Consider the following 23,925-nt stretch of genomic DNA (forward strand, 5'->3'; position numbering starts at 1 on the left):
ACCGGAGGCAAGCACTCCAAGTTCGTCTTGCACACCGCTCAATGGCTCACGTGACCAAGGCACGTGGGACAACAGTCCGCTTCTCAGAAGGTCTACACGGACGCGCCAGCCACCTGCGCGGCTGGGCCTAGCGGCAAGCCACGGAGAAGAACAAGACTCCTGGAAGCCACAGACTGGGCACAGTTACAGATCAAACCAGATGCTTCTTTTAATTATCTTATTGTATCCCAAAGAGTTAAATTAATATAACCTCGCATTATCCAAAAGTAACCGTCAACCCGGAATCACACTGCTCATACATCGTGCAAAAGACCGTCTGCAAACACGGGTGACCGAAATATTCGTGGTTCCAATGCCGCGTGCCAAGCTTCCTCCTTGAACTCATTGCCATGCGGCATTCGAAGCAGGAATCTCGCGGTGACTCGCGTTGGAATCTGTTTGCAGACTGTCTTTTGTGTAATGTATAAACAGCGTAACTCCGGCTTTACATTGCACAATCGTGTATAGTCCATGACAAGGTGAAAACGTTAGGGTGTCTCTTGTGAACACCCGGCCTCCAGCACGAGCTCGTTGCATTCTGCCGTGCTGTGGCTGCGCGTGCACACTCTATCCTCACAAGATTACGAAGCGTTACCCAAGGTACGAAGCTCACACTGGGGCGGGACAACTAAAACTCCTCCCTGTCGTTCTCATCCTGCCAGTGACCATAGCGCGTGCACTCGTTCCGCGAAAGAACGTTTGAAAGTTGCGATCTTGTGCTCCTTCGCTTGCGGCCTTAGTCTGATGGCTGCTACGCACAGTCGCGTTTGAGAGCGTTTGCGTGTGTTTGATTGCGTTGCGTCCAGAAACGAAAGCGAGTCTGCGGCAGGTCTGTGCTTCGTATGAGGCGTAGAATCCAATTCAGGGTATAGCTTGGCGCGCGACATAAAAAGCAGGGATGTCCTGGTTTCTCGCAGACGCAACAAAGTCAAACGCTCTCAAACGCAACTGTGCGTACCGGGCCTTCAAGGGCGAACGCGTAGTATATGCAATGGAAAGGAGCTGAGCTAGTTGGTTGTACATACTTAGATTTTCTTTTCTTTTCTGTAAGTTCAGCTGGTTTCCACAATCTAAGTGCGTAGCATATCTCGAATCTTTCAAAGGGCTGCGCGAAGTGCGTGTCGAACGCGCTGTTGCCCCCGCCTGACGCTTCATTACGTGTCTCGTTTCCAGTGCCGGGATGCGTTTGCGGTGTCCACTCTCTCTCGGGGTCGCCCTGCTGCTTGCAACGTCCGCCCAGGGCCTCGACAACGGCCTGGCCCGGACACCTCCGATGGGGTGGCTGTCGTGGGAACGCTTCCTCTGCAACGTGGACTGCGCGCGCGACCCTGAAAACTGCATCAGGTACGCACCGCATTCTCACCGCCACGCGCCACGGCGTTCCAGCAGAAAGCAGGAAAAAGGGTAGCAGCCTGTAAAAGCTGCTTCACACGTTTCGTGCGTTTGGCGCTGTATCCGAGTGTGTTGCTACCGCGTGCGACTGCTTACGACTAGAGAACACATTGTTGCCTATGGCACTTAGCTAAATAAAGAGGCTGAACAACACATTTTCTGCATTTCAGCATTTGCTTTACAGGAAGGGGGGGTTTCCCCCGACTGCGGTCTGCTTTGGGACGTTTCTTTTACCGTGTTTAAAGGTCCTCCGCTTGCGTCCTTCGACAGAAGTCAGGAGTGTGTTTATCACGAGGGTCCCACTCAGACGAATAACTGTCGTTAAAGGGACACGGGCAGAGTATTAATGCTCACCAAAGTTTTTATTTGTACGTAAGATATGAGAGCCCAACTATCCAGAACATAATTTGTGGCTCGAAATTCGTTTTCATTCCGCTCGAAAACCGCCGATCGAGAACTGGCCGTCTTGAGTCGCGCTTACTCTCTTCTCCGTGGTCACGTGCCGTTTTTGTATGATTTAGACATAACCACCAAAGATAATCAAAGTCGCGGGTCATCGAAAGCACACACTCAGTACTAAAAACACACTGAAAATATGACACCAATTTTAGTGCCTTCTAAAAAGTTCCAAATACGTTGACTGAAAAAAAAAAAAATGTTACACAGACACGTGGTTTTTGATAACTTTCTCCTCTTCTAAATTTCTTGTTCCTCCCCAGTCCAGTTTCAATTTCGGTTTCAAGCAGTTGCGTTTTTTTTACTCTGTTAAAAATAAGCGTGACGCTGTAGCAAAATATTGATTGGGTAGCCTTCTAACGCATTTATCCTTACGGTGCTGCCCCTCTCTGTGGTAGGTACTACCCGATACCCAAAACACGCTAAGAAAGAACACAAAAACATAGTGGAGACTTGGTCTTCAGCTGTGGCTGTTTGTTCTGTCCCCAAGCGAGAGGCTGTACATGACCATGGCCAACATCATGCACAAGGAGGGATACCAGGAGGTGGGCTACCAGTACGTCAACGTAGACGACTGCTGGATGGCGAACAGCAGACAGCCTGACGGAAGCCTGATGGCCAACAGCACCAGATTTCCGAGCGGCATGAAGAAGCTCGGTGACTTCGTGAGTTGCACTTTTTTTTTTCGGTCACAATGCGAATGCGTCACATAAAAAAAAAAAAAAAAAAAAAACACTCTGCAGACGCTGCTTGATGCGTGTCTCTACCCTGTCTGACGGTCCTCTCACGTTTTTGATACTAACACTGTCTTTAGGCATCTTCTAAGCCGGCAGCCTTCAAGTTTCCAATACAAACACCTACCCTATTTCAAGCACTTAAAAGGATTATGAATGAATTTTACTAAACTAAGAAAATGATAGCTACGATTACCGTTGTCCGTAGTGTCTGCGCCGGGAGTAATGACCTGTGCAAGAAAGCGGTCAAACACTCCGAAGACACTTAAAGGGGTACTGAACCGAAATTTCGAGCTCAGAAAACAGGGCTGGAGCGACAGGTGGGACGCTCCAGAACCCCAAAAAACACCACTCATGCTGCGACATCTCTAACGGATGGATGTACTTTTGGAAAAGACATGTGCGATTGAACACGGCCGTCGAGGCCGACGAGACACGTGACGTCACTATTCTCATTCCCTCTCCTCCTCGCTTCGTCCCGTCGAGTTGGTGAAGCGGAGCGAGGGGGAGAGAAGCGAGGCAGCTTCCCCTCATTCTCAGTTGTGCCGGGAGAACCGTGACGTCAGAGTCCTCGCTTTAACGCACCCTTCTTTTAAGAAAATACGCCCTCCAGCCTGAGATATTGATGTATGAGTGAGGTCCTTGACTTCGTAGATCCCCGTTCAACGCTTCTGCGGCCTTATTTTGCAAAATCCCAATTTCGCTTCAGTATCCCTTTAAGACAGCTTACGTATAGGCATGCGAAAGTGTTATAGCACCATGTCTGAAATGTTTTCCTCCGACGCTGACATCACGCTCCTCCAGGCTGCCCAAGCGCGGTGACCCCTCCGGCTCCACGGCTACCGTGGCGAAGCATCTGCGTTGCTGTGCTTTTCTTTATGTTTTATTTCTGACGCACGTCCGCTTTGACCTTGAACGGCGGGTACTTGATGACGTATTTTTATGGCCATCTTTCGGGCACAACGACGACGCCGCCTTTTCCTGTATTGAGACAGATCGAGCTTTCGCCTTAAAACAGATTTCGGGTACCCCCCAGTGTTTCTTCTTTAAATTTCTAAAACTAAATTTTTTTACACTCTAAAATGGTGTTTTTTTAAGCTTTGCAGATTTATAAAAAGAATAACGTGAAAGCTACATTTATGCGGTTTGTGCTGGTGAGTTATACGGCCAGGAGACATAATATAGGCGACAAATCGTAACGGTCAGTTGGGTAATTAAATAAAATTTGTTAATTAAATTTTGAATGAGTGAAAGTCAGCATATGGTTCCAATTAGAAATTTTCTCAGCGTCATCGAAAGCAGCTTTGAAACACTTTGAGCGCGTGGAAAGTAGGGCGCCGAAGGTGCCACTCGTGAAACAGGTACAAGGCTGGGGCTAAAGAAAGAGACTCGCCCGGGCGCGTGGTCGCACCGGGAGCCTTGCACCTGCTGCACAAGAGGTAACTTTAGCGCACTACTACGCTTTCCACGTGTTTAAGGTGTTTCTAAAAGGGGTTGGGGGATCGGTGGCCGAGTGGGCTAGCGCACACCAGCTCGGAGCACGGGGAGCGAAAGCTCGCGCTGCAGGACCCAGGGATCCTGGGCTCAATCCCCGCCCCTGCCCGTTTTGATCTAGATACAGTGTTATCTGGATGAGCATCGTACCGGCGTGCGGTCGTGTATCACTACTGCGTGGTGCATGTCAAAGACCCCCAGGATAGAAGTTGTACTGCACTGGCTAAATTGCTTATCTACAGCGAGTGACTCGTCGCAACTTTGAAATGCCTGACCAACTACACGCTGTATAAATATCCCCACAACCACAGTTATTATTAAGAGGAGTTGATTTAGCGGTTTTCGATGACGCTCTGCAAAATTCTAACTGGAACCATATGTATATTTTCAATAAATAAAAAGTTGATTAACGAATTTTAATTAATTAGTCGCACTATCGCTACGATTAGACCCCTATGCTATGTTCCGCTGGCCGCATAACTCACCTGCACAAACAGAATAAGTGTAACTTTTACGGATTTCCTTAAAGTGTCTAACGAATTATATTTAAAATATGGAGGTGTTGCCTTCGACCACGAAAGACCACAAAAAAAACAAATAAAATATATGAACCAGTAACAAACCCGAAAAATATCTAGTCTCAAAGCGCTTATCAGAAGGCGCCAGAAGCCGCATGGCCATTGCATCAATGATGGCTGTGCTTGCGGCAGCTCTGACTTCAACGACGTGCTAGGACAGAGGCTGTATTTAGCAAAATACTAAATTTTACTAATTAGTTTTTAATAATTACTGTAAAAAAAACATATACGGTTCTTTTGAAAAAACTTGCTAACCATGATCAAAAACCACTAAATCAACTCTTTTTAGAAATATATAAAGCAGGATCAACATTTTACGCTGTTCTGAAAAAAAAAAAAAGTTCAGTTTGGACGTGATTTTTAGGTTTCGGTTTCCTATCGGAGCGCACGTGCGTTGCGCGCCTCGGCCACTGGGGAGCAGGACCGTGGGCGCAGAGGTGGGATCTGATAAGAAACCGAAACCTAGAAACGCGTCCAAACCGAGCGCTTTTACGGAGCGCTGTAAAATGCTGCCTTTCACTTATATCTTTCAAAAGATTAGTTGATTTAGTGCTTTTCGATGATGCTCAGCAAGTTTTAGAGCGCAGCTCGTAGGCGCCTGTTTCCGGGTTGAGCGGCGTCGGCGTAACCGCGCGCATTGTGTTATGAGACGCCACAGTTTCCTCGCTAAATTTAGCGGGAAACTGAATTGGTGTTAGCGTCACTGACATCAATTTCCCCGCTAAATTTAGTGGGGAAATTTTTGCTAAATGTCCCGCTAAATTACGTTCACTATTTAAAACCATATCGTCACTAATGAAATAATTAATAAGGAATCAGTACATTTTAGTTAATTATCTTGCTAATTAATATGTTTTTACAACCCCTGACGTCTGCCCAGGCTTGTATTCTGTTTCCGCAAAGAGGTTCTCTTCATGCCGAAGAGCATATTTTTAGCGATTTTTGAAAGCTTTTTCAGAAACACAGTGTATGCCTCCAAGCGCCCACAAGGTTTAATTAGAGGATGAACCTCCATAACGTAAGTAGAAGGGCTTAGGCTTTGGGTAGCTACTATATTAATCTAAATATGTAGATGATTTGAATCGTACTGATCGAATGAGGAAAAAAAAGTAAAGTCTAAAAGCCGCTAAAAGACAAGATTGGTGGAGCCAGAACTCTAACTCCGGGTGGGTTCATTATCGATAAAGTTTAGTTAACAAACTGAAAAAAAGCTCATTAAAAAGGGAACGAAAATGGGGTAAACACAATATGTAGGCTCTTAAAACACAGCCGCAATTTCATTTCCTCGACCGCCTCCTGAAGGAGGCTACAACTAAAACAACCATTACCTTTTCATACCAATAGAAAAAAAGAAAAAAGAAAAACAACGTTGCGGGTGTTAGGACCTTTGAATTCCCGAGAACAAACAAAAAACAGAATTAATAAAATAGTAGTTGCCTTTCCTTTTTATTTCCTGTTTCGTCCGAAAAAACGTCTCACTTGCCCACAAGAATGCTTTTTTGCTTTTAATATATTTTAAAAGTTTAAATTTGTACTGACTACTGAGACGTAGGAAAATGTGTGTTTTTATTTGCAACTTTTGATTGAGATGAGTTATTACTTCAATATTTTCATAAAAACAAAATAAGCGCTTGGTTATGCTATCGTGGTAAATTACTTGTGTGCGAGCATGCGAAACGGATATTTCATATTTATTAAAAGCGGATTAGCTTTATTTGGTGCCCGACTTCAAAATAGTGCAGGGCCACTATTAAATTTAAAATAAATTAACGCTTACCCCCCCCCCCCCCCCCCCCATGTAATCTTTAGTGGCGTAGTTAGCCTGTCCGGAGTCAGTACCAACTAGAAGATAAAACGCGCACCTACAATACAATTCGGAAACACATGTGCGGAAAACCATGCATACGAAAATCGCACAGGTTTTGAAACATAAAAACATAATTTCGCACAATATTTTTTAACGAAGTTCGCGCGGTGAATGCGAGCAAAGGTGGCATAACACGCATTTATCGTGTGCCGAATTTTGCGCAAAATTCCGTTGATTTGTTTCGCGCGTGTATGGCAGCCTTTATCTATACCGTCATCGATACATAACCAATTCGCGCTGGCGACACTTTTCGATTGCCCAAAATATCCCGGTGAAAACACAGAATGCAACGAACTTCGTTGCATTCTGGAGCGGAGGGGCGGAGGGTATTTGATCTGAGATCAAATACCCTCCGCTCCTTTCCGTCGTATACATTCTTGTGATCTAATCTGGAACTCTTTTTTTTCCTCAATTCGGAAGTGTCAATACCCAAAAAATAATGGAAACGGCTTGTTTGCCTCGTCTCTTTTTTCCTTCGTGTAATGTTTTGCTCTCCAGTGTTGTCGTTCACCGTCACGCACCTGTGTGAACCCAAAACTTCGAAGGGGAACATCAAATACTCTGTCTCGAAATATGCGCCCGGGTCGTTGCCAACAGATTTTTGTCCGTACTCGGAGCTCCAGAAGCTCAGCAGAAACGTTATTTTCGTCCACGTAACACTCTTCATCTTAATTAATATGTTATTTATTTGTTCAGTTCTTCATTTGAAGATGCTGCAGCTGTCCGCTTCAAGTCATATGGCAGCGGTGGTACACACTGCTAAAAACACACACAAAAACTTGAAAGTGAGGATTTCTAGAGAGCTGTCCAAACAGGTAGCACCTTTTGACACGGATGAGAGGGGAGAGCAGGACAACACAATGCGCTAACTTCAAGTGTTTATTATTTTTTTATCGGGTCGGCCTTTATAATTTCTCGTACCGTTTTATCCTTGTGCCTACTGATGATCGTGCATGACTTGAACTCAGGTTTGCATTCAGAGTCATGACAGTGCATGAACAAATGGCCGTCCCGTTGCCCACTCACTTCTTGGTTGTGTTCACGTAATCTTTCGTTGACGCATCTTCCCGTCTGTCCCACGTATCTCCTGCCACACGTCAGCGGGATCTGACGGACCACTCCTTCCGCACAGGCTACAAACGGGCTGCGATGCTTCTTCAGGCAGCCTACCAGGCGTTTGCGGAAGGGTTCCGCCAGTCTGAACATCTCGGAGAGTTTTTTTCTGGTGCCAGAAAAAACTGCCTTTATGTTAACGCGGTTCGCTACCTTCTTAAGATTGTGTGCGGTTTTGTGCGGCATGTATGGTACAACCGCCCGTTTTTGTCTTTTTTCGTTCTGTGACTTGATCTGGACTGTCCTGTGCTCGTAGCTTCTTTAAAACCCTTTGGGTAACAGACACCAAGAGAGACTCCAGAAAAGAGGCCGCCTTCAGGAGTTCTGACTGTTCCTTCAGGCCTGAAGGTATCGCATGCCGACACGACTTCCTTAGCGTGTTCATAAAGCATTAATTTACCATTCCTCTCTTAACGAGTCTGGAATGGAAGGAGTTGAAACGTAATAAGGGCTTATTGGCTCTGTGATGGTACTTTCAACACACATGTTGCTCCAAAAGGCTGAGCTCAATGTCTAAAAACTCCATGACGTTATCCACAAGTACCTCGTGCGTAAGTTGGAGAGGATTTAGGGCATTACTAAAAACATTTAAAAGGCTGTCTACCGCCCAAAAGGCGATGAACAGTCTTTTGGTGGTGGACAGTCCTTTGGCGGTGTCAAAAGTGCTACCATGTTTTCAAAGTTTCAGCACCAACTCACCCAACAAGCAGTTGTTCAAACAGGACACGCTTTCTGCTGTGACAAAAACATGAATCCCAAAATAGACGGAAGCTGCGACGACCCGGGTACCTCCCAAATCACACTTGACCACACCAACAACAAGGAACTATACGACATCCGCCTAAGCTTCATCAGATTAATTGAGGACGATCAAGCTAGGATTAACAAAGGAACTGGCTCGCAAATTTTACACCTTCTTGCAAGTACGTATCAAAGACCACATAAAGAAAACACCGAGTTATTACAGTAGGGTTAAAAAAAAAAAAGATTTTTTTTTCGGTAAAACGTACATTAGCTATTTTAATAAGTTGTACCACACGGCTATCAAGCCCCTCGTAAAACTTCGGGCCGTCTGTTCCACTGTAGAGCCCTGTACGTCGAAATGAAGATTTGGGGTGTATTATATGGGACAAAGGGTGTAACGATACACCCTTTCACACGCTTTTTTTCTTGAGAGTGTAGATCGGGTTATAACTAGGGCTGGGCGTCGATTAAAAATTTTAACCCCATTAATCGCCACCCTTTAATCGATTAATTAATCGATTAATCGGTTGCGTTAATTTTTATAAATACTATATTAAAATAATGCAACGACTCGTCTTGCCTTTGAAGGCTTATTTCCCTCTCTGTTACACGGCGCAAATGACGTTTAGAATTGAGGATACGTATAGTTCAACGATTTAAAGACTCACATATGTTTGCTCCAGCTCCGAAGACAAAGAAGTTTGTCCACATTCTCCGACAGGAAGACAAGAAGTCGGGGCTTGGGCGATGCTTTCTTCTTTTTTCAGAGAAAGAGGCATCAATAAGAAGGCGTTCATTGTTATCCGCGTTGTGGCGGATCGTCCTTGCTGCAGCGGCGTACATGGGTGCTTCGCTCGTTGGTTATACTGAAGCGAACTTACGCTTCCACTGCACGAAAACGGCTTTTTGTAGATGAGGCAGTGGACTTCCTTCGAGTTAAAAACTTCACCGATGGAGGTTATTTTAAACCCAAACTTTCCAGCGAGTGTGACTTTTATACTTGTGTACTCGTCCATTTTTACGGGCCGAATACTGGAACAAGTAACCATGGCGTTGTTAGCTTCCCAGCTTGCTTTTCTGCGTGTTTGTCTTGCCTGGGCAGGATGTGTAAGAGATCCTCAACACGTGAAGGTTCGCGATCGCCCGAGAATCAATTGCGGGCAAGGCTTGTTCGTCTGGCCTCGGCAGAACTGTAATGCATATCCTCGAACACGTGACGCTTTGCGAGCGCGAGAATCGAACCTTGCTCATGGCACCTGGCTGGGCACGGAAAACCGCTCGGGACAAAACGACCGGATACTCGCCACGCACCCCTAGTTTGGGCAGGCCGTCCAGGATAAAGCCATGCGTACGTCCAGTTGACTTCTTTTTGAGTACCGATTAAAAAACCGATTAACCGGTTAAAACATTTTATCGCGATTAAGCCCTTAATCGATTAATCGGAAGGTTAATCGATCAATTGGCCAGCCCTAGAACTTATAACCATAAATAGACGATCCTAGCATCCACTTCAGTACCCATTTAACCTGTCAACCGACTGAAGTTTTCCCATAGTCTGAAAAAGGGCGTGCGTCCGATACGTCGCTCGTTTCCATTCCCCTTCTTTTTCCGTGTCTTATCTCTCACGTTTTTAGTTTTCATAACTGTTAACTTCCATGATGTTGGCTTATGAATGCGATCTCCCAGCTTCCACAGCGTTTTTAAGCCACACCGTCAAACTCCTCGTTGCAGCCGATGATAAGCTACCCAGATCACGTTGTCACGCCTCGCTGATGCAAATCCTCTTCGTGGCGTCACTAATGGAAACCGTAAGACGGGAGCCACACACACACGTCTCGAAGCTAATCCCATAGAATGTGGAATACATTTTAGCGCTCGACACCACAGTGCGCTGTGGTGTCTGATTCTTGTCTTTTTGTCCTTGTTTTTGAGCACTAAAATGTATTCCAAGTCCAAAACCAACTAGCCCAACAATCTACTTTACTGCCATAGAATGGTCGTGAAGGAAGTTGACGAAACTCACTCGCAAAACCGGCGAAAGAAAACTTCTTAGTTTCCGTCATTTTGTTATTTTGTGCTCGATCATAGCCTCCTAGATGCTGGCAAAGCCTGGGAGATCGCCACGAGAAGCGGCCGCCGAAATGGAAAAGGTGGAGCGGCAGACAATGGATGAGAGGAGAGCCACGTGACTGACGCCCCGCTGCGGCGAGACGCCGAAACGCACTTCTCCCGAGCGAATAAGTGTGGTTCGGGTCCTCGCCGCTACAAAAGCTGTGCGCTGACGTCCAGGTTCCCCTAGAGTTCCTGTATAGCTACCTACGGCTCCCGTTGGGAGCCTATACAGGAACTCTAGGTTCCCGAAGAAATGGCGCTTTGATGCTTTGTGCTACCAGATCCTCGCGCTCCAAATCTACGACCGGGCACTCTATGCTCCGTCGGCGAACTGCCATGATTTATGAGTATAGAGGAGGCTATAGCTTGATTGGAGACAAAAGGTAACAGGCAACGCTACACGAGCCACCTGCGAAGCCACGCCGGCTTTTGACCGCCCGAAATCCGCCGTTATGTAGTTACAACCTTTACGGACGTTTCCGAATCTCCGCCGCCGGGTCTGCGTTGCTCGCAGATACACAGCAAAGGCCTCAAGTTCGGCATTTACCAGGACTGCGGGACCCAGACCTGCGCCGGGTATCCCGGCAGCCTGTGTCACTACGTACAAGATGCCCGCACGTTCGCAGAGTGGGGTGTCGACATGCTCAAGCTGGACGGCTGCAACATCAACCCCATCTTTATGGACCGTCGTGAGTTGGAGTTTAGTCGTCATTTGTGCTCATAATAGGTAAAGCTGGTGCCCCTAAGTAAGCTACGCTTCAGAGTAGCGACACTTACCCATCTTGGGGTTTAAAAGCATGCCTGGTATGTCATCTGAAATCACAGGAAACGCTTTTTCGTCCTCCGCAAATTTTTAAACAGTTCGCGACAAAGCAAAGCAGAATTTACACGAGCTCCCTAACACCGAACCTATGATGCCGAGGAAGTCGCACTTTTGAATCGTGACGATCGGCAGTTGCGCCTGCTTTGTATACTCAGTACCAAGATGGCGGCGCCCACAACAATATCGGAGTACAGAGTGCCGATACTCTAAGCGTAGCTCGTTTAGTGGCTCTATAGGTAAAGCCAATGTGACTATGGTGCCTACAGCTGGAAGGCGTCTCGGACTGATGTGTTTACCGTGTCCATCAAAGTGGCCCCTCGATCTCAGTCTGATGACGTCGCAGACGTGTGGTGCTGTCGCCGCGGCCGCCATGTTGGCCGTGTATAGCAGCAGCGGTTGTGGATGTGGCAGACGACTGTTGCGCTGCATGTCGCTCTCCAGCTTCACGGTCTACGCTACTGCAGCAACAAGTCGAAAAGCAGCGACAACAGTGACCATCCCTTTCACGGACTCTTTTTGCCAGAACTTGTACGACTAAACACCAGGTTCGCGACATCCGACAGCGCAACGGCCCGGCTTTCGTGACGTCACTCTGGGAGCATACTTTCGACGCACGGGTGGAATAGAACGCTAAACGTACCAGTCGAAAACGCCTTCCAGACGCCGTACTGTACCTGCGTCACGACAGTGGACTTATTTTCAATAAGAATTGCGAGCAGTGTGCGCGGGTCCTCTTCTCACAGCGGCGCAAGCTCGACCTATACGGTCAGCGTCCGGAAGAGCAGTTGCGCTATCTCTTCCGACTCCGGCGGGGCACCGCGATTCCTTTTTCCCAAGAGCCAATTGAAAAAAGAAAAAAAAAAAGGGGGGGGGGGTGTCCCCCCCTCTTTTAATTTTTTTGCCACAATCAGACGGACACCTGCCAAATGTTCACGTTGAAAAAATCTCATTACCGGTTCAATCGTGCTCCGCACGTCGCAAACAATGTCAAAAAAAAAAAAAAAACTGGAAAACAAAACGAAAAAAAAAAAGCGTGTCCACAACTTTATACACTGGTGATTAATCGGCACAAAGCGACGTGACCGTCACTTCGATGTGGTGCTCCGTTTCATCCCATGATGTAGAACGGAGGACGCTAGGAGCCATCATAGCCAATCCCATTGCGTGTGTGTCACGTGAGTTACGGAAGTGGGAGGCTACCAACGCGCGGGGCTCGCAATCACGTGACACCCTCGCCGCGCCTGATTGGTTGAGATGGCTCGTAGCATCTACTGAGGTCCACTGTAAGGTAACCGGTGGCCACGCGACCATGCAAAGAACGGCTGTCCCGGTCGTGATTCGGTCGCCGTCCTCGCTCTTGAAGGGTGCTAACAGAAGCGCAAAATAGTTGCTTTTCGAACGTACATATGTATAGCATCCGTGCAATAGAATTTCGTTTGTAACACAATTGCAGGAAGCTTTTGCTGAACCTTTGTATTTTCTTCGTTTTCTTGGGGTGTTTCGTTGAACAGTGTACCCGGCGGTAACTTCGGCTTTGAACGCCACCGGCAGAAAAATCGTGTTTTCCTGCAGCTGGCCGGCTTACCAAGTCGACGCTGGAATGAAGGTAAACGTCGAAAACCTCACGTTTCACTTTTTTGTTCCTTCTTCTCGCGTGACATTTGTCACCATTCTCCACGTCAGTGTTGTAGGCGTTACCGAAAGAAAAAAGTAACGGCTCGCAAAATAAAGGAAGGCATACCGACATGCGTTACCTCAAAATAAAATGAAGGTGTTACCGTTATCGATAAAAAGTAAGACACGATGCTCTTGCTTAGCTTTTTTTTATTTAGAAATTAAACGTAACAGCGTTTTTTTTTCTTTCACAGCGTTTTTTCACATTGGGACAATAAGCGTAAGCGTTTTTTTTTTTGTTTGTTTCTAAATTATGATTTTTTTTTTTTTTTTTTTTTTGCGTGGCACCGGCGAATTGCCGGTGGGCGAAACGAGTGCGCATATTCGTATCGCCAACACATGCGGAATCAATGCATGGATGCGTTTAAAAATATTTTTCCCGTCTTGAAATGCGCAAGAAGAGCAATATCGTTGTAAAAGATCTGGGGAGATGAGCATGATTGATAAGTTGATTGCATGCACAGTGCCAAAAACGCTTATATTGGCGAGGAACGCCTTCAGTGCGAGGAAGCTTCGTAGCAACCTAGGCGCGACTGGTACAGAGCGACCCTTTCGAAGCTTACAAGATTCGAATGGACCGAAATGGTGATCGCCATGGCAACTGAGACAGATCAGCCAATCACCTGGCGAGGTTTGGTCGTCTGTATGTTGGTATTTGTTTGTGCCCGGCTAGCAGCTAAAGAAGGCAATGACGCCACTTTTTCATGACCCGGTGACTTTAGTTTGAACCAGCCTTAAAGGGCCCCTGAAAAGAAAATAATTTTTTTTAAACCATCTGCTTTGGGACAAGCATGTAAAAAAAAAAAATTTTTACGCAAAAAAAAAAAAGAAGAAAAATTTAGCGCCAGATTGACGGCACGAGTGTTTTCTTTTTTTAATTCTGCGCGCAAAGCCTCATGACGTCACGGAATGGTCACACACTCTTTCCACCTCAACGAGATGGTCATACACTCTCTCCACCTCAACGTGTCGGCCAAGCCGATCCACCTCTCCTCTACGCGCCCGAAACGCCGAGACAGAAAACAAGTGGAAAGAAAGCGACTACCGACTATATCGCGCCGTCAATACTGCTCTAACTTTTTTTTTTCCGCTTAAAATTGATTCCTTGACACGTGTGTCCCATCCGGACAGTTTAAAAAAAAAAAAGTATTTTGTTTTCACCTTTTTTTTAACGCGAAGCAGTGTTGGCAGCAAACGTGTTACAAGTAACGGCGTTACCGGTAACACTTTATTTTTTTTCGGTAGCGTAGTAACATACTTACTTTTTCAAAACACTAACGGGTAACTTACTTACGTTACATATTTTAAGTAACGGGCGACACATTTGCGTTACTCGCAAGTTCTTCCCAAAACTTAAAAAAAAAAAAAATTACACTTAACATTTTTATTTTTTTAGTCGCCAAGCCTTGTGAATCTTTCCGTTTTTTGTGTTGTTTTTTTTCCTTTAGCGTTTTATTGATGAGTATTTCGATGAAACCTTAAAAATATAAAGCGATTATGTTTAGTTTCTGCATGAATGTAATGTTACTTAAGATATGGCCCTTATGCATACCTCTACCGTCAAAACAGTAAAACGTGTTAATTCATAATTAAAAAATTGTCACAGAAGTAAGGCGCGCTACTTTTTATCGGTAACGGTAACGCGTTCTTTTCATTTTTAGGTAACGTAGGTCGGTAACGCGTTCTTTTTATTATCACGTAACGAATAACGTATCTCGTTACTTTTTTTCCCCGTAGCGCCTACAACACTGCGCGTTATTTACATGTCTGAGAAGGAATTGCGAAGCTGCGTCTTTTGCGGTCCATGAACCCAGTTTTTTTGTTTTTTTTTAAGTGCCTGTGTCACAAAATAAGGCTTCCTCAAACAGACAAAAAAAAAATTACAGCACTATCTACGTGGCGAGACTCGTCTTGAGAAGCGCGACGTGCTTTTATTTAAAGTCGATGTACTGGAATATTTAACTCAAAATATGTCTGGCGACTTAAATATTGCTTTAATTTATCATAATGTTTTTGTTGTTTTCTTTTTTTTTTGCTGGGGAGGTTAATTATTTTACCTTTGTGTCCTGTCCAGGCACATAACCAGGACAGACTTGTTTTTACTTTGGTGTTCTTTTAAAGGAACCATGAAATGAGCTTTGATTAACTTTCCTTCTCAACTCAGAAGAGAAATGGGAGATCACGTGGTCATAACGTAGTTTTTCATTGGATGCGACGACTCAAAGCTTCCACCGTACTTTTTAAGCACACCATGTAATTTATCATTCGCAAGTGATGCTAAGTGCCGTCAGGCCACTCACTGGCCACGAACGCGAATCCAAACATTCGTCGACGGATGGATTGTTGACGAGCGCATACGTCCGAGCGACGCAGTGTTCGTGCCCAATGCGTGAGCTGCGTTCGGCTGACGTGCTTTGGGCACCGCGGATGCATCACGGTGAAAAGGTGGAAAGCTTTCGAAGGAAAGGAGGTGCAAAATAGTCCGCTCTATCTTCAAATTTTCGTACAGAAGAGCAGGCTTTTGGCTTTCCACCTTCCTGTTCTAGTTTTCTTTTGGCCCGCTAAACAATCCCCGGTGAGTAGAATCCCAATGTAAAATAATTTATATCGCAGCCCGAAATTCATTTCATGGTCCCTTTAAAGGACTTACGGCATTGCGGTCACTCACCAGCGTGTGACCGCGTGCAGCCCAACTACCCGGCGATCGCTCGGAGCTGCAACATGTGGCGGAACTTCGACGACATCACGGACTCCTGGGTCAGCGTCCTCCACATCGTGGACTACTACGCCTCCGTGCAGGACACCCTCACCGCGGTCTCTGGTCCGGGCCGCTGGAGCGACCCCGACATGGTATACCGCATCGGCCACGTCCTCGCACTCTTTTATTTATTTATTTATTTAGTATACCCTCAGGGCCAAAGGCATTAGAGAGGGGAGTGGTTACAATCAAGAAGAAATTAAACAGAGTACAGCAAAAATGATAATACAAATAAACAAAAAATGGCATATAATCATACAATGTTAGCTAAGGCGTTCTTGAAGTGATGGGAGTCTTCGATAGTGGCTATTGAAGCAGGAAGGCGATTCCACTCGTCAGATGTGCGTGGCAGAAATGACTGAAAGAAAGCGTTAGTTCTGGCTGATGGAATTCCAACCTTATTAGCATGATCAAACCGAGATGAGATGTACTGAGGAGGTAAAATAAGTTCGTCGTGCAGATGTGAATGGTAAAACAATTTATGAAAGAGACTGAGACGAAAACTTTACGGCGAGATGCGAGAGATGGCAGGTTGAGGCTAGACTTCATTGAACTTATGCTCGCGGTTCGGTTATAGTTAGAAAGTATAAAACGAACAGAATTATTTTGGACCATTTCGAGTGAGTTTATTAGGTTTTCTTGGCTGGGATCCCAAACTGACGCGGCGTATTCCAATTTAGAGCGAATTAGTGTGGTGTAAAGCAATAGTTTTAATGACGAAGATGCTCGGGCAAAGTTACGTCGAAGGTATCCCAACATCCGGTTAGCATTATTAATCACGTATGTGGTATGGGCGGTCCAAGTCAGATCATGTGAAATATGAATGCCAAGATACTTGTATGAGGATACAGGGTCAAGTGGTATGTTATTAAGGCAGTATTTTGGCAATTGGCAAGGTTTTCTGGACACATGCATTAGTTTACACTTGTGAATATTTAATTCCATGCGCCATGCTTCGCACCAGACAGAGATAGCGTTAAGGTCAGATTGAAGGCAGATTATGTCATTATCGCAAGTTATTTCACGAAAAAGTACGCGGTCATCAGCAAACAAGTGAATGTGGGAGGAAACGGTTGACGCGAGATCATTAATGTAAATAAGAAAAAGAAGAGGACCAAGCACCGAGCCTTGCGGTACACCAGAGTGGACACTCTTGTACACTCTGAGCGTCTAATTGCCCGCCAAGCACGTAGGAATGCCAACTAGTGCACTCCACGGGGGGAGCTTGACCAATGGCGAGGCTGCAAATACCTTTAGGCCTAAAACAAACAGTCTGCGTTGTGGCACTGACCATGGGCCTCCTGCGTTGCCCAGGGGGTGCTGCGAAAAAGGACTTGTTAGGACTTGTTTTGGGTAGTACAAATTTTAGCGTCTCAAATTGTCACGCAATCAGAAGCGTGCCTGCTCTGGTGCGGAGCGCGAGATCACGATGAAAATACAAAGAAACAACCAAAATTCGAACGCCGTCAAAGCTAAGACGCTAAGAGCGTGAGCCAAGAAATGCCGTTTCACTTGTTCCAAAGTAGACATGAAAAAGAAAAAAAAAATGAACGCGTCGCGACGCAGGTCTTCTGACGTTACCACCCAGAGATAAGAGACGCGTGCCCTAGCGGTGGTGTCATGCATTTGGCACTTTCGATTGTCTTGCAACGTTGAGTCTGGCCGATTTCTGGCGTCCAAATGTGTTTTTTTTTTTTTCGTTCTTCAGCACCACTTAGAATTAAAAAAGCTCAACCAACGTGCCATAAGTTGTGCGAGGCTCAATCAGGTGAGCTTGTACTACCCAAAATGAGGGCGCTAGAGTTTGTTCAAAGCTTCAGCGCAGGAGGCCTATAGAGAAACATCACGATCGGTACGAAAGCGTAGACTATTGTCTTTTTATATGAGGTAAACACAGCGTACAACAAGACCAAGACTGAAAGAAGAGGGCGGGACGAGCGCCAAACTGTATGATGTTAATGCAATGAATGCAAAGCTTCCGGGAGCTTGACCAGAATAATAACAATTATAATTCCTTGTTCTCCCTCTTAAAGGGGCCCTCCGGAGCGTTCTGCGATTTTCTATTTATGGCGGTAACTCAATCTACAGGCCCTAAGGATCCTAAAAATCATAAAATTACGGTCATGCGCGGCGGAGTTTCCTATTAAAATTGCTATCAAAGTCCCCGGCACGCCCCCCTTTCTGAGATGACCCCGGAAAACGGGAGGGGCATCTCTTTACGCGTCAGCCAATAGCAAGCGAAGGATTCCGGCGTCACTGCGCGTCACCGACGCGGCCGACCGCCGACCCGCGGAGGAATCTCTCAAACACGCGCGGACCGTCGTCAAGGAGCCCAGACTGCCCGGACTTCGAGCTCGGCAGTCGTCGTTCGTCGCACCGCACCGTCGCGCTGCTACTGCAATACGCAGTCGCATTCCACAGACGACAAGGAAAAGTTTGACTCGTTGACGTGGAAGGATTGCAAAGCTGGCTTCGGAGTCGGGATCCACGGGAAGAAGGAACACGTGTCCCGCAAACGCACGCCTGCAGACGCCCCGGGAAGCAGACGAGCCGACGCGCCGACGCATCACCCCCTAGCAACACGCTTGCGGGGAGAAAACATAGTTCGCTGGTTTTGGAGCGATAATTGCGGACTATGGTTTCCCGCACCACAATCACCTAGCTTAAAAAGTGTTGCAATAATAACGTTCGCATTCACCGCGAGATGCAGCATTTCCATTGGTCAAGTTTTAGCGATGGGCAGGGAATGGGGGATTGTCTTCCAAGAGAAAATAGTCCCAATATATTTCTTCTGCCATCTGCTTAACAAACGGTTTTGTAATCTAAAACTTTGTATACATATTAACTTGCACCTACTACGCAATATAACAACATAAACAGACGATCGCAGAAAGCTCCGGAGGGCCCCTTTAACCTTAAACCTTATTCGTAACCTTAAAATTAGGCTGCTCACCCTTGTTGGTGTCTGGTGGTAGCTGTTAAAAGTTATTTGCTGTACTGACGCCTAACTCCTGGTTAGCTCAGTTAGGGGAGCGCTCCACTGGCAATGGAGAGTTCCCGGGTTCGATACCAGGACCAGGCGGATTTTTTTAGTTGGGAACCAGTCGCCTAGCTGTGTTAGGAGATTTCTGTTGGTCCTTTCTGCCCCTTGAAAGAAAGGGAGAGGCATCTATGCTGATGCCTCCCTCTTTCTTTCCTTAAAGTACTCTCATTTTGATGCTACTTCGGCTGGTGTGGCCCCCTTTTTCTTTGCCCATCTGTGTTCTCTTGCTGCCGCTTGGTGTCTCGATATTGCTGCCTTAACCTCTTTATCCCACCAGCTTTTGAGCTTGAGTTTTAGTTCTCTTCCCTCTTGTTCGATTCGATATTTCTATAACTGTCTTTTGAAAACACTAAGTCTTTATATGTCCATTTTCCTGTAATTGTTTATCATTTAAGTTATTTCTACCCTCCTGGTTTTGATTTTGCATTTCTGGCTTTACTGTGCCAAATCTGATCTTAATTCTCTTATGATCGCTTCCCAGACTTTCCGTGCCTTCCTCATCTATTTCCGTGCCTCCAAATCTGTTGTATAGCTTCCGCGACATCCAACAGCAGTCAATAGTCGAGTGCCAGTTCTTTCTGTCCCACGTTATTTTTCCCTCTCATCTCACCTGAGCGCTAACCAATACCAATCCCTGGAGAGGGGATAATAATCCCGTCTCCAGGCAATATTTTTGTTGCCGGACTGTACTTCGTTCCGCCTTAAATCCAGGTGCAGTCGACGCTATACAAGCGGATTATGGTGTCCGTCGTGTTTCCTTACGTGTTCTAGCATTGCTGAATCAATCATAAACAGAAAAAGGCCAAGTGACTTGAGCTTTTGACGCTGCTTAAGTGGTCTCTAACTCATAGCGTCGGCGGCGTCTGAACTTCAGCTGAAACGAAGTAGAGAGCTAGTAGAACGCGAGGCGACGGGACACTTCTTTTTAAGCATCGGCCACGTCGTTCTTTTATGGCAGCAATGAGCGAAAGAAAATATCGTATCTGTTTTTTATATTTAATACAGTTCGAAATATGTACATCTATACTCTTTAGGCTGTGCACTTTCCTGTTTTAACCAAAAAACACCGATGAATATCCGCCGGTGGCAAAAATATAAAATCGGTTAAAACCGAAAAGACAACCGTGGTTGAATATATTCGCCCTGGTTAATATCGAAACATACCGGCCGTTCAATGTTTGCGTCCTCGCGACGGCTGTCTCCTTTAAAACTCCTCCTCCGTACGGGTTCATCGAGCGCCTGGTGGATCCTTTATCCTTCCAGTGTCTGTTCGGAGGTCGCAGTGGTTCTTGTAAGACTGCATCAGTGTGGTCCAGAGACGCTGAGCTGTATGAACGCGTCTCTTCAAAACAACCAACCTCAAATACTCTCCCTGTGGACGCATTTATTCGCGTTGACTAAATGTGTGCAGAGCCTCATTTTTTAAAACTTTTTTTATGACATTCCTTTTATAGAATACGGTGGCGACTAATTTGGTGCAAAAAATGAATAAAATAAATTGATTTTTTGAACCGATAGTCAATGTTTTTAGTCTCGCCACAACTTGTTCAGCCGAAAGACACTGGTGCTTAAAAAAATAAACAGAAAACATCCCCCGATTTGTTTTTCCTTAATAAACAACGGAAAATAACCACCCTATTTATAGGGAACGTACACGGTTCCAGAGCTTCTAATATAGAGCGTCAACTAGCTCGCCCAGCTACGTATCCCCAATGGTGTTAACGTTGCAAAGTTGTCCAAATGGCTTGAGGAACATATGCGACGCGGAGGGAGCAAAGTGCTTGCAAGCTGCTCTTTTACAGGCAACACTAACCAAAGTCAGCGTGTCGCGGGTTTCTGCATTCAGCTGATCATCGGCAACTACGGCCTCAGCCTTGACCAGAGCAGGGCCCAGATGGCGCTGTGGGCCATCCTGGCAGCTCCGCTATTCATGTCCGCCGACCTGCGGACCATCCGCCCAGAACACAAGGACATCCTTACCAATCGCCTCGTCATCGCCATCAACCAAGATCCCTTGGGGCGAATGGGCCGAAGGATTTGCGTGGTAAGATTGTTTATCTCGCCGTGGGCTGAGAGTCATCCCGTTGAGGGCGAGAGCGTTCTCGGCTGCTGATGGGACGTGGCGCCACAGCTTGCGCGTAATCAACCAATGAGGTATTTTTCACCCGTTTGCGAGCTCAAAATCGGGCAATATTTTGGTGAGAACCAGTCACCAACATCAAAATAGCGAGAGAGATCTCACGGCGTCTGATGTGCTTGACCTTCTTCATCCACTGGTAGATGACAGATTGAGTACGGAAGCAGAACAACTTGAGTGAGATTTGCAAATGAAGCGCGAGCTGTCAATGGCTTCCAACATGAGATAGCAGACGGTCACAATTTCAGCCCGCGTCCGATCTCACCTTGCCGCGGTGCTCGGCTTGTAGCAGACGATAAAATTTTTGCTCAGTTTGTTAGCGGCCGACGAACAGTGCTTTCTTTTTTTATTTTTGTCTGCGTATACGACGCTCCGAAGCAGGCGAACCGCGTTTTTCGCTCGCGTTGGCAGGCGAATTGTCTACGAACGCTACCCGCGCACTCTCCGGGAGAGGCCAATTCGATCTTCCTCTCACTCTCGCGGTGACCAAAATCGGTCCCTTGGACAGGTCACGTGTGTGGCGGTTACAGAAAGCGCATGGCTGTATTGTCTCCGATAGGTTGATAACGACTGGGAGATCCCTCACCTGTCCCACCACCAGCGCTTCAGCGTCATGAGCCTTGAGCATGCGCGCGCATAACGCTGCAATGTCTCATGAGCGTCGAGAATGCACGCGCATCCAAAGCACGGCGGAAGGCAACGGCTGGGCGTTCACAAAAAAACGCCCTGCCCTTTTTCACCTTGTCAGATTCTCGGAAAGGTAACCTCATGTATATCAAACATCACCGCCGTACAAATACGATCAGAGCAAGCTGGCCACATTGAGAAGTGAGTACAGTCAACACCACTCGCAATGTTCAGCCTGTGACGTCATCGTGCAAATATGACGCCAATTCAGCATTAGATTTTGTGTGCGACGCCGAGAGTTCTTCAATGAGTAGATTGAACACGAGGTCAAGCCTAGCGCTGACGCAACACTAGTGCCCAATCTGTGATTGGGCACGAGTGTTGAACATGCACGCACGTCATCTTTGGTAACGTCTAAATTCTAGTGCATTTTAGTAACTCTAGTTGCATTTATGCAACACGAAGTGAAGTTAATCAAGGTCTGCCGTGGTTACAAGCATAGTATACGTTAAAATTATGCACTTTCCCAAAGAAATGTTGTTATTTTTGTTGCTGCTAAATGTAAAGTAATTTAGCCCAACCAGAGACTCAAGAAAAGCAAGAAACTCTCTTTAACCTCCATCTACCTTCCTTCTTTCGACAAGCTTCCGTCCTATCAGGCTACTCTTTTCAGTTGCCAAAGTAAAGAACAAGCCTCAACTTTGTTTTCCAGGAAAGCGGCGTGGAGATCTGGGCGCGTGCGGTCCTACCACTGGCGGACGACAAGTCCACTTCGGCAGCCATTGTGTTCTTCAACCGCAGAAACCTGGGAGGCCCCGTGAACGTCACAATAAAGTTGGCCAGCCTCTCACTCGTCTACCGCAACGGCTACGACGTGCTCGATCTTTTCAACCCGGGAGCACAAACTGGCTGGTTCATGCCCACCGATGACCTCACGGCAATGGTCAACCCGTCCGGGGTCGTGATGCTCAAGGCGACACCCAGGATTCCTCCAACGACACCTCCTCCCCCCAAGGCTTCTCCCTTAGATGTGAAGGGTGGTGGAATTAAGGGCGGTGATGTCCTCAGTGGCGTGGAGGGAGCTTCGACGCCAATGGGCGTTGGAATTAAGGGCGGTGAAATCAAGGGCGGTGATGTCCTCAGTGGCGTGAAGGGAGCTCCCACGCCAATGCTCAAGGTCACCAATGTTGGCGGGGGAGGAACCAAAGGTGGCATCATGGAATCCGCGGGGGTTAAAGGAGCACTGATGTCTGAGAGCAAGGGCGGAGCCGTCACCGAGGCCGTGAAGGGTTCGGCAGTCAAGGGCGGCGTGAAGACCAAGTAAAAATAAATCAATGTATTGTCTAGCTATCGATCGAAGGTCGACGTGTAGGATACATATTTGCCCCTATGAATGATTAAAAAAACAATGTTGTCTGCTGATTCCAGCTTCCTGGCCTCTCTTGTTTCGAAGTACACACCAGCGAGCGGCGATTACGTCACACCGGTGCGGTGGCGCTGCTGTCGGCGCGGCGCGTGAGCAGACGCTTTACTTCACGCGGCTCTGGTTTCTGCACAGGCGCAGTGCCCGCAGTTAGTCTGGGCAAACGCGAATTTGTTGCAAACAGCGTGTACGTCTATAGACCAGTGTGTCGGTCTGTAAACCAGTGTGTTGGTCTATGAACCAACACGCTGCTTACAGACAACAAGCCCCGCTTGCCCACATCGCGCGTGGGCATTGCGGGTGCGCCGTAAGAAGACTCGCTTGAAGTGAAGCGTCTCTCCATGCACCGCACTATACTCCGTTTCACCTTATGTTGTACCGCAGCGAAGGCTACAAGCGCGAGCTCATAACGTTGGCAGCTGCCCTTAATGCACGAGAGCTTGTGCCGCCGAGTTGTGCCCTAGAGCAAGGAGCTCGCGCCCGCAGCCTTTCTTGCGGTACATCATAAGGTGAAATAGAGTATAACAGCAGCGCCTATACGGCGGCGTGAAACCAGTATCCTATGCAAGAGGGGAGGAGAATAGCAAGAACCTTTCTTGCTCCCCCTACCACTTACTGATCATTGCTTTCGTGTTATGGCGGGCCTGTGAACCAGAAACGTCACGGTGTTCCCAAGAAATTTGGCATGTCCTTTCAGCAAGAAATGATGCACAACTGATGGGATAAGAGTCATAGAGGACCACAGAAAAATGTGCCATGTACAATATGTCCTGTCCTAGGGCAGGGAAAGCGAAACTGCGCATTGACAGATATATAACGGTTGGAGAAGGGGGGGGGGGGGGGGGGTGGAGGGGGGAGGGAATCTGCAGAGAGATCTGACTCTACGGGCGACGTGATCACAATACATATAT

General features: G+C 46.8%; 1 protein-coding gene across 1 annotated transcript in view; it reads left to right on the top strand.

The window, feature by feature from the left end:
- Positions 1–23,013, top strand: part of LOC8028503 (alpha-N-acetylgalactosaminidase) — a 38,461-nt gene extending 15,448 nt beyond the window's left edge. Inside the window, exons 2-8 of the mRNA XM_002399531.5 lie at positions 1,213–1,383; positions 2,378–2,552; positions 11,044–11,218; positions 12,864–12,958; positions 15,715–15,876; positions 20,674–20,871; positions 22,304–23,013. Of these exons, the coding sequence (XP_002399573.4) occupies positions 1,220–1,383; positions 2,378–2,552; positions 11,044–11,218; positions 12,864–12,958; positions 15,715–15,876; positions 20,674–20,871; positions 22,304–22,915 (1,581 nt within the window). The 5' untranslated portion in view covers positions 1,213–1,219 and the 3' untranslated portion in view covers positions 22,916–23,013. The remainder of the gene's footprint in view (positions 1–1,212; positions 1,384–2,377; positions 2,553–11,043; positions 11,219–12,863; positions 12,959–15,714; positions 15,877–20,673; positions 20,872–22,303) is intronic.
- The last annotated feature ends 912 nt before the right edge of the window (positions 23,014–23,925 follow it).

Source organism: Ixodes scapularis, unplaced genomic scaffold (assembly GCF_016920785.2).
Source record: "Ixodes scapularis isolate PalLabHiFi unplaced genomic scaffold, ASM1692078v2 PGA_scaffold13__105_contigs__length_92229423, whole genome shotgun sequence".
NCBI classification, from domain to species: Eukaryota; Metazoa; Arthropoda; class Arachnida; order Ixodida; family Ixodidae; genus Ixodes; species Ixodes scapularis.